This window comes from Octopus bimaculoides, chromosome 28 (genome assembly GCF_046866305.1).
Source record: "Octopus bimaculoides isolate indiv1 chromosome 28, ASM4686630v1, whole genome shotgun sequence".
Lineage (NCBI taxonomy): Eukaryota > Metazoa > Mollusca > Cephalopoda > Octopoda > Octopodidae > Octopus > Octopus bimaculoides.
In genome coordinates this window covers 16,043,974-16,055,568 of record NC_142955.1, presented here as the reverse complement: position 1 = coordinate 16,055,568, position 11,595 = coordinate 16,043,974, and the positions used below count along the sequence as shown (strand labels likewise).

The 11,595-nt window shown below is 38.2% G+C and overlaps 1 protein-coding gene across 1 annotated transcript; it reads left to right on the top strand.

Annotated features, from left to right (window-relative positions):
- The first annotated feature begins 12 nt into the window (after positions 1-12).
- LOC128251124 (uncharacterized) lies at positions 13-10,365 on the top strand. Its single transcript, XM_089344637.1, has 3 exons — positions 13-1,978; positions 3,720-5,219; positions 7,888-10,365. Exons 2-3 carry the CDS (start codon positions 4,043-4,045, stop codon positions 8,664-8,666), a joined length of 1,956 nt encoding a protein of 651 aa, XP_089200763.1. The 5' UTR covers positions 13-1,978; positions 3,720-4,042; the 3' UTR covers positions 8,667-10,365.
- Positions 10,366-11,595: the final 1,230 nt, after the last annotated feature.

Here is an 11,595-nt window from a genome sequence, read left to right as displayed (position 1 = left end):
ACCCCAGGACTTATTCTTTAGAAGCCTAGTACTTATTCTATCAATCTCTTTTGCCGAACCGCTAAGTTACAGGTACATAAACACACCAGCATCGGTTGTCAAGCAATGTTGGGGGGACAAACACACACATACAAACATATATACATATATATATATATATACATATATACGATGGGCTTCTTTCAGTTTCGTCTACCAAATCCACTCACAAGGCTTTGGTCGGCCCGAGGCTATAGTAGAAGACACTTGCCCAAGATGCTACGCAGTGGGACTGAACCCGGGACCATGTGGTTGGTAAGCTAGCTACTTACCACACAGCCACTCCTACGCCTTTTTTGATACAAATTTTTGCTGCATGGGACCAAAACTGCATGGGATGAAATCTGTCATGTTTTCTTCTTTCAATGAAGCTAAGATAAATATATTTTGTTTTGAAAATGAAAAAAAGTTATTTAGATCTAAACTTGATTGGTGGCATTACTTACTCTCCAATAACATCGCTACAAATTTTTTTATGTAAACTTTTTTCTATTGAATCAAATCTCAATTTCTTTTATGCCAAAATGTAGCTAAGGACCAGTCCTCTTCAAAAATATCAGGACACATATTCATTTAGTTCCCTGAAGTTTTGCACCAGTTGAATGTTATTTCTTGCCAGCTCAACTACAGCCATCAACAGCAGCACATCACCCATCATCTCCTTGAACATGGTCGATGCCAGCCCTCTTGCTCTAACTGGCTCCTGTGGTTGGCGTTTGGAAGGGCATCCAGCTGTAGAAACATTGCCAGATCAGATTGGAGCCTGGTGCGGGTTCCTGGCTTGCCAGACCCCAATCAAACTGTCCAACCCATGCCAGCATGGATAACGGACGTTAAACGATGATGATGATGATGTATATGTTAGTTTGTGTGTCTGTGTTTGTCCCTCCACCATCGCTTGACAACCGATGCTGGTGTGTTTACGTCCCTGTAACTTAACAATAGGATAAGTACTAGGCTTACAAAGAATAAGTCCTGGGGTCGATTTGTTCAAGTAAAAGAATAAAAGAATATCCTCACAGCTGATAACAACGTGCCGAAATAGCTTGTAGTTTGAAGGCACGTAAACTAAAGTCATTCGCATCTCTACCTCCAGTCAGATATCGCCAGCAGATTATTCAATTCTCAACACGTGTTGTCATGACCTCTCTATTTCCACATCTGACCTCTGTCCCCGCTAGTATGGGAAAGACCGAAACTTTTCTTTTCACTTGGCGACGTGACGTAATCTCTGTCCACTCCCAGTCTTCCTTCCACCACATCTTTCTCCCTCTTTTTCTCTAATAACGTCGAAGCGTTACCGACGGGCTAAGTCAGGGGGTGACAAGCAGACTTATTATAAAATCACCCGTTCTCTATATCTTCCTTTCTTCTTTCTTCACACCTTCTCTCTCTCACACCCACTCTTACCCTACCTCCACCCCTCTAAGTAATGCATAGTGGGAGAAACAACAAACAGATTATTAATATAGATATTATTTTATTGCTTACACAAAACGAGTTCCGCGGTTTTAAATACGAAACTCCCTCTAAAGCTAACTCCGTTTATCCTCTTCCCTATTTCATGACATTACATTGTCGAGTGATTTGCTTTATAACAACATCTTACATTAGTTATATGATGTTACATATTACATTAAATTGTACTAACTTTTTGCGTTTTATAAAATTATGAGTACGAAACTAGTAATACTAACTCTGTATGTCACCCCCCCCACTCCGTTTGGCTTTGTTGGCATTATTTGACAACAACTTGTTAATATTAATTATAAAATGTTATATATTTTATTAAATTGTATTTACTTCATTACAATTTAATCATACCATCGACAAATTATATTAATATATATATATAGAAATAGTTGGTTGAGATAACATCTAACTCTGTTGTCCCATCGAAACCTCTTTAATTAAACACCAAATGTAATCCTATCATCTGGTAAGTATGTTTAATACATCAAACACAAATATTATAACGATATTTCCCGCTTGATTGTTTTCTTAAACAAGGAATATTAGAATATTTAACAGTGTTAATGTTACTTGGGCAACTAGCTTTGGTGACTTCCTAACTTAGAATAACGAGAAAACTTTCGATTATTATTTAGCCACAGTGAGGAGATACGGAGCAGTCGTGTCTGTTGGATTTACACGACCTTTGGTATTATTACGTTGGTGTTTAGAACACAACATGGAATTTTGATGGGATGTTTTTAATATAGACGTCTTTAAAAGAGGAAATTTGTATCACACAACGGAGGGGGGGGGTCCAAAAGTTTCGAAAAAAGGTGGGAATCGCAATTCGTGACAAATGAACTCATTCTTTTATGCAGTCTAACTTCGTTGTAGCAGACCGTGTGCCTATGAAACAGTAATGATGCGAAACTGCTGAAAATAAATCTTGGTCTTTATTTATTATTATTATTATTTTTTCTTTTTGCGTCGGCTCGGCTAGAAAGGGCGTTGCCCGAGCAAGTAGGGCAACACATCTGTACCCGCCACTGCAGAACCACAGTTGCGTTTTCGCAACAAAACCTACTCCTATTTGTTTAGATATGAACACGCCGGGAAGCATCGAAATGTTCAGTAGGCAGTCGACACCCGTAGCTAACAGTTGCATTCTGTCCTCCCCTTCCAGATTGTGAAAACTTGCCATAACGTTCAATCTAAATACAGTGAAATTTTAAGGCTTCATTTTCTTTTTATAGGCATATATGGGTTAAAAGGGTTAACACTGTCTTACAATTAAACACTTTTGCTCCCATATTTCTATTGAATTACACGGCATTTGTTTCCATTAATTTTGAAAATAATCCAGAATTTAGTAAAATAACTTTGTCATTGTTAAGTTAGTGTTTGGAACATGAAATTATGGTGGAAGGTTGTAATTTACATCATTTTAACCCATCAGTTACTATATTTATGTTGAAATGCACTGCTCTTTGCTTCAATTAATTTAGAAAATGATAAAAAAACTTAGTAAAATAATTTTGTCATCATTAAGCTGATGTTTGGAACATAAATTAACATGAAAGTTTCAAAGGAGGGTTTTAATTTAGATCATTCTAATACTTTTATCACTACATTTCTGTTGAGAGTACACTGTTCTTTGCTTCAATTAATTTTGAAAGCAATGAAGAATTTAGTAAAATAAATTGGTCATTTAGAAGCGCGTGGCCTCATGATCGTAAGATTGTGGTTTCAATTCCTGAACCGGGCGACGCGTTGTGTTCTTGAACAAAACACTTCATTTCATGTTGCTCCAGTCCACTCAGCTGGCAAAAATGAGTAATGCTGCGATGGACTGGCGTCCCATCCAGCTGGGGAACACATACGCCATTGAAACCGGGAAACCGGGCCCATGAGCCTGGCTAGGCTTTAAAAGAACACAAAATTTTGATGATAAGTATTGATTGTTGTCTAAGTTTGCTTGGTAAGCATTAAAGGGACTGTTTTTTGTTTCACTCTCTCTCCGTCACATCCAAATGTTTCCCTGCATATATACAAACTCTTTGTGTGTCTGTTGGGAGAGACAAGTTGATAGGTAGACGAGGATAAACAGTACGAGTGATAGATAGAGAGGGTGTAATTTCAACAGGAACCAAGACAAGTGTATAGATGTGTATTTATGTGCATTTGTGTATTTATGTCTGACACCATCATATCTTTTCTTGCTCCAGGAGTTGTGCCAAATTTTCCACTGCAAGCCGTTATAATAAGAACCTCAAGACATCTACAAAAACGTCATCATGGATGTTCTTTATTGTTTTAACCAACAAATCACCCGTTAACCACACCTGCATATTTTGATGTAGCAATATGGAACTATTACAATATGCCTCCCTCTTGGAGAGGACCCAGTTAGCAGAAGAGTGGGAAATATGCTTTGCATATTTTTCTACAGATGTAAACAGAGTTCTGTGACATCTGAGACAAGAAACTGAACCATAATAGATTTACTCACAAACATTTGTCAGCTTTTAAGAATTGCTCAAAAATCAATATGGAGAATGTTAAGCCCTTGTACACTTGCAATACAACTGTTATTAACAGTATAGATACAGTTGGAAAGACACATGGAAATGAGAAAGCCAGAGTGAGAGATGTTCCTGAATATCACTGTAAGATTTGTATGAAGACATTCTCTTCAGAACATGAAGTCTTCAAACATAAAGAAATACACTGTAAGAAGAAACCATTCCATTGTGAAATATGTGGGAAATCATTTAGTGCTAATATTCATCTTTTAGTTCACAAACGTAGTCACACTGGAGAAAAACCATTCCAGTGTGAAATGTGTGAGAAATCTTTTGTCTCTAAAAGCATCCTAACACAACACAGAAGAAGACACACTGGAGAAAAACCATTCCAGTGTGAAATGTGTGAGAAGTCTTTTGCTTATAAGCAGGATTTAATGACACACAAAAGACTACACACTGGAGAAAAACCATTCCACTGCGAAATATGTGAGAAATATTTTGTCAGTAACAGTTATCTGAAAAGTCACCAAAGAATCCACACCGGAGAAAGACGCCATCATTGTGAGATATGTGGGAAATCTTTTCTCTTTAGGAGTCACTTAAATACTCACAAAAGTGTCCACACAGGAGACAAACCCTTCCACTGTAAAATGTGTGGAAAGAATTTTGTCTCAAACAGTAATTTAACAGCACACAAAAAAATCCACACTGGAGAAAAACCTTATCACTGTAAGACATGTAGGAAATCTTTTGTTTCTAATAGCGACTTAACAAGACATAAGCGTACCCACACTGGAGGAAATCCATTCTGTTGTGAGATATGCGGAAAGTCTGTTGTTAATAATTCTCAGCTTGTAAGCCACAAACGTACCCACACTGGAGAGAAACCATATCGTTGTGATGTGTGTGGAAAATCATTTGTTTCTAATGGTAATTTAACGAAGCATAAAACTATACATAGTGGAGAAAAACCGTTCCATTGTGAAATATGTGAAAAGTCGTTTTCCTCTAATTGTGATTTAGTGAAGCATAAAGTTATACACAGTGGAAAAAAGCCCCATCGTTGTGAGATGTGTGGAAAATCTTTTGTCTACAACAGTTCATTGATAACTCACAGAAAAATACACGCCGGAGAAAAACTTTATTGGTGTGACATTTGTGGGAAATCGTTTATCACAAATAGTAACTTGAAGAGACACAAGCAAATTCACACAGGATAAAAGACGATGTTAACCATTTAATATTCAGGTTACTCTGTCAAATATAATACTTCATAATTGCACTCGGACATAAAACCTGTTGACCACCCAAACAGACCCATGGATTGGTGGGTTGTCGTTCGAGTGGTACAAAGGCATCATCCCTGAGAAGTAGTTGGGAACCACCAATGAATGGTGGGTACAGTAACACGCTGTATGGTGCTTGCCTCCATACTACTACTACTACTACTACTACTACTACTACAACAAATACAAATGTGGAAAAAATATTTGGCATACAAAATTTATAAAGCGAAATGAGCAAAACAGTCTAAACTTAGAAACACCAAAGGAAACTTTGAACGTCAAATATGGACTTAAATGAAGTGTTAAATATTGTATTGATTGATTTTAACTCCCAGGCGAACTGTTAAAGATAACTGGATCCATGAATGGTTAGAAATCGTGAGAAACTGCTGCTGCTTCTAAATCTTCCAAAATATTATGGAGTAAAAATAAAATGTTAATTTCATTTCAATTTAATTACAACTGAAATTTTTACTATAAATTTACACGTATTCGTGGGATTTTATTCTTTTGCTCAGGTGGTTATTTTACGTATTTTTCACTTTTTAATTAGTGCTTTTTACAAATTTTAATTAGCAAACCCTGTGTCTCACTCTATCGGAGAATTAAAGAAATACATGAGATATAAGGGGGAACAATTCATACAGTACAACGTACATCATTTAACGACTTCGATATAATTGCTTGATCGGACACTGGTTCCATGTGACGACGAACGGTAAGGTGACAAAGATTTACTTGAATAATGATAATGAATCTTTAATAACGTTTGTAAATTATAGAATTGTTTTTATGTGAACTCTTCAACGACACAATAATTCTATGCAAGTGAAAACACACAACATTGGAAGAAAGATATTTGCTCCTGCAAAAGTCGTCGTTTTTCTGACTTTTACCTAGAGTATAATACTTCAAAACTGAAATGTTTAAGAACACCCAATCTCCGCTTTTACGGTCCTAAAGTCAAAATGATCTGTTAATACAGTGCGATAAATCTCTCTTACATGTTGTTGTTGGCACTCCGTCGCTTACGATGTCGAGGGTTCCAGTTGATCCGATCAACGGAACAGCCTGCTCGTGAAATTAACGTGCAAGTGGCTGAACACTCCACAGTTCTCGGGGGATATTCAGCGTGAGACAGTGTGACAAGGCTGACCCTTTGAATTACAGACACAACAGAAACAGGAAGTAAGAGTGAGAGAAAGTTGTGTTGGCAGCAGGGTTCGCCACCATCCCCTGCCGGAGCCCCGTGGAGCTTTTAGGTGTTTTCTCTCACAACGCCCGGTCTGGGAATCGAAACCGCGGTCCTATGACCGCGAGTCCATTGCCCTAACCACTGGGCCATTGCGTCTCCACCAATCTTCTAAGTATCTTGTCATATACCTACACAACTGCGGTACTACTAAAGCAGCGCGGACCCGAACGCGCAGTCGCGCGTCCGCGCTAGCTAGTCTTGAGTGGTCGATCCTAACCCTAACCCTAACCCTGTCCCTAACCCGCGTGTGCAAATGAATACGTGTTTAGAGTTAGGGTTAGGGTTAGGAATAGGGTTAGGGTTAGGATCGACCACTCACGACTAGCTAGCGCGGACGCGCGACTGCGCGTTCGGGTCCGTGCTGCTTTAGTAGTACCCACAACGGCATCCTACTCCCGATGTCGTTTCGTCATGATTTTCTGCAAAATCCCAGTAGATGTCGTACACTACTGGGAAGCAAAGTTGTTACTGGGAAATAAAAACGCTGATATTTCACGCAGCTCGATTTTTTGGGGGACTTTGCATACTTCTGGAATTCGTTGAATTAGGATTCTTTAATAAGAATATAACGGCATAATTTAAGAAAAAAAAATTAGGTTAATTAGGTTCCTTTGTTGTTTGTATCTCAGCAATGTGCGTTACTTCTGCATCATCATTCCATAAAATCTGTTTATAGTGGTGGTCATGGTGCTGATGGTGGCTATGGCAACAGTGGTGGTGGTGGTGGTGGTGGTGGTGGTGTTAGTAGTGATGCACTGTTTTTAATCTCTTTTTTTCAAAGTGTCCTCTATATCTTACACTGTTCTCTCTCTCTTTTACTTCAGAGTATCACATGTAATTGGCATCAAAGCATCATTTCCATCAGATGACATCATCAATATTCATCACTTTTTAAAGACTGAAAGAAAATGTTGTACAGAACAGATTTGATAACTCCAGAGAATTCCAGTGAAATATTTCTTCTCAACTGAGATTGATAAGAACATTTCTCTTCTGCAATGTTTGGATTATCTTCAAGATTATTTTGTACTGAAGTTGAACTTGGATAATTTTAAAAGGAATCTCTGAGTATTTTCAGACATTAATACAGTTGATGGAAAGAGATGAATAGCAATATTCGTTAGGAATAAGCTGTAGGACAAGAACCAAAACTGTATCTACTTACGTTGTGGTGGTTGAAGTAAGATAAGAGACAGATGGACTATTAAAGATAGTTGAAGAATATATTTTTATTCTAAAGAGATGTCACAAGAGAAACCACAATCAGCATATCACTGCAATGTCTGTAACAAGTCTTTTGCTCAGAAATGTAATCTAAATATTCATGAACGTATTCATACAGGGGAGAAACCATTTCAGTGTGATATCTGTGATAAATCATTCTCCCTAAATAGCAACTTAACTAAGCACAAACGTATTCACACAGGAGAGAGGCCATTTCGCTGTGATATCTGTGGTAAATCATTCCCTGATGCTAATACTCGAACTACTCACATACGTATTCATACAGGAGAGAGACCATTTTGCTGTGATATCTGTGGTAAATCTTTCTCTGTAAACAGTACCTTAACTACTCACAAACGTACTCATACAGGAGAGAGACCATTTCACTGTGAAATTTGTGGTAAATCATTCTCTGTCAACAGTAGCTTAATTACACACAAACGTATTCACATGGGAGCAAATCAATATCACTGTGATATCTGTGGTAGATCATTCTCCCTGAATAGCCAGATGACTGTACACAAACGTATTCATGCTGGAGAGAAGCCATTTGACTGTGATATCTGTGGTAGATCATTCTCTGGAAGTAGTCACTTAAATAGACACACACTGATTCACACGGGAGCGAAGCCATTTCACTGTGATATTTGTGGTAAATCGTTCTCTCAGCGTAGCATTTTAACTATTCACAAACGTGTTCATACAGGTGAGAAGCCATTTCTCTGTGACACCTGTGGTAAATCTTTCTCTGAAAAGAGCCACTTAACTAGACACAAAATGATTCACACAGGAGAAAAGCCATATCCCTGTGATGTCTGTGGTAAATCATTCTCTCGAAATAGTGACTTGACTAGGCATATATCTATCCATATAAAAGTGTAACTATATCATTGTCAAAATGCATTGCACTTCATAGCAACAGGCAACATTTTAAGACCTTTTTCCCCCCTCTGATAAATCCTGACTTAGTCCTGTGGTCTTAACACTGATCTGTAAATCCTCCACTATAATCATGGTTATTCAAGGTACTATTTTCAAGTCACATTCTCCGTTTATAGCCCTTTTAAAAGATAAAATGACATGAATTCCAGTTTTATTCTGAAACTGGATACTGGTACTATGTCAAAATTGATTCTAAAAATATTTGTTTTATGTCACCATAAATAGAAAATATCCTCTCTAACCATTGATGTGGTCACACAGGACAGAAGATGTAGCAGTATATGAGAGCATCCGCCCAAATCTATATATTATATATACAAGCATGCCTTGCATTACAGCCACCTCAGGTTACTGGATTTCATGCATACTGAAATTGTAATGTATGACCATAAATTTTGGGATACGGTCTCTAATTTTGCTCTAATGTAAACTCATGTTAACTCATCGTTAGCAATTTAAAACTGCACTTTGCAGAATGGTCACTTGTATTGTAATTAAGATCAAAGTATATAGTTAACAATTTAAAATAAGTATCATCACATTACACTCATAGATGCACACTATATTTAATGACCATAATGTGAGTATATATATATATATATATATATATAGTCTGTTAAAGTCTGTCATACCGGCCATGACAAAGGGAAATAGCCCTGAAACTCGAGTCGCCTTTATATATTTATATTTATATATTTGATCCTTTATATTGAACACTCAATATTTCATCTACATTCAATACTTTATTTCATGGTGCCATCCATTTTTATTTTATTTTATTTTATATTATATATTGTACATTATATTATATATTGTATATTCCATATTCTATACCCCACATTGGTTCTGCAGGAATATAAATAAAACATAAAAAACAGACAGTGTTGGAACTCTTTTAAACAAAATAATATATTCCTCTATACACAATCATACAAAAAAAAACCCCTTCTTTGTATTTATTTTTACTCGCATATATATATATATATGTGTATACATAATCATCATCCTCATTTAATGTTCGTTATCCCTACTGACATGGGTTGGATGGTTTGACCAGGACTGGTAAGCTGAAAGGCTGCACCAGCCTCCAGTCTGACCTGGTATAGTTTTTTATGACTGGATGCCTTTCCTAATGCGAACAACTATGAGAGTGTAATGGCTGGTTTTACGTGCCACCGGCGTGGGTGCCATTTGCATGACGCCAGTATCTGCCACAACTGCAATTTTGCTCAGCTTGATGGGTCCTCCTCTCAAGCATGACATAATACCAAAGATCTCAGTCAATTCCTTTGTGTGACTCAGCACTTGGAAAGAACTCAGCCCCTTTGCCCCCGTGAGACCTATAAATGTGTGTGCTTATGTGTGTCTATTATCAAAACCAACAACGACTGATATATAAAAACTGGCACTCCCTGGGTTACGAAGACTATGGTTCCAGTTGATCCAATCAACGGAACAGCCTGCTCAAAAAATTAACATGCGGGTGGTTGAGAATTCCACAGACACATGTACCTTTAATGTGTCAGCTGCATAGAATGGAGCAATGTAAAATAAAGTGTCTTGCTTAAGCCCACTGCAATGCCATGAAGTGAGCTCATTAAAAAACAAAAAAAAACAAAACAAATACATTCCAAATAAATAGTGTTTTTTAGAAGATGAATGAAATGTCTTTGATGTTGGGTCTCGGAGGATTGTCTTGAGACTAAACAGCCTCAACAATACTATTAGCAAGAGTGGTTGGCGTTAGGGAGGGCATCCTGCTGTAGAAACTCTGCCAAATCAGATTGGAGCCTGGTGTGGCCATCTGGTTTCACCAGTCCTCAGTCAAATCGTCCAACCCATGCTAGCATGGAAAGCGGACGTTAAACGACGATGACGATGATGATGGTGATGTGCAGGTGGCACGTAAAATACACCATTTCAAGTGTGGCTGTTGCCAGTACCTCTTGACCGGCCCTTGTGCCGGTGGCACGTAAAAGCACCCACTACACTCTCGGAGTGGTTGGCGTTAGGAAGGGCATCCAGCTGTAGAAACTCTGCCAAATCAGACTGGAGCCTGGTGTAGCTATCTGGTTTCACCAGTCCTCAGTCAAATCGTCCAACCCATGCTAGCATGGAAAGCGGACGTTAAACGACGATGACGATGATGATGAATATGACTGCTACTCCACCACCAACACCTAAAGCAATGCAAATCACATCATTGTCACTGTCAATCCACCATCTTTTGAATCTGACTGGCTACAACAGACGTAAGCCAACACGTATGCATGTGTATTTATGTCAGAAGTGCAAGGGGCAAATTGCCTATAAAACCTGGTGACCTGTCATACAATATTTTCTCTTCTTCAGTCCTTCACCCTTTTATTTCTTCTCCATTATTGCTTCCATATGAAAATAGACAATTTTCGACTCTCACAAAGCCAATCTTTCTTGGTCCAGTTTTTATTTCACTACGCTTGTGGCAAATATGTTAATGTAGGATATAGGATTTGAAGAAGCCATGGAGCATGATGTGATTGAGTTGTTAGTGTCCCAGAGACAAAGTTTATCTATCGAGGAACTGATTGATGCCGTTAGCAAAAGAATGAGCTGAGAATACAGATGAGACAACATTCTACCCACAAAACTTCAATTGACAACAAAATTTATTGCTAAAGGGTTGGCACTTACAGAGGAAGGTCTGCAGGGGTGGTGGGCAATGTGGCTGATGCTGGTGTTGAGTAACTAGCATATTGGTGGCACGTAAAAATCACCTTTTGAATGTTGGGCCTCATGGAAGCAGCGTGGCTGATGCCTGTGTCATGTAACTAGCACCTGTGCCAGTGGAACATAAAAAGCACCTTTGAAGTGTTGGGCCTCATGGAGG

Excerpts from the sequence above, each read along its gene's own strand:
- LOC128251124 (XM_089344637.1), top strand. The coding sequence starts at position 4,043 with ATGGAGAATGTTAAGCCCTTGTACACTTGCAATACAACTGTTATTAAC. Across the intron at positions 5,220-7,887 it reads TAGTAACTTGAAGAGACACA|AACGTATTCATACAGGGGAG; the intron begins AGCAAATTCACA and ends TAAATATTCATG.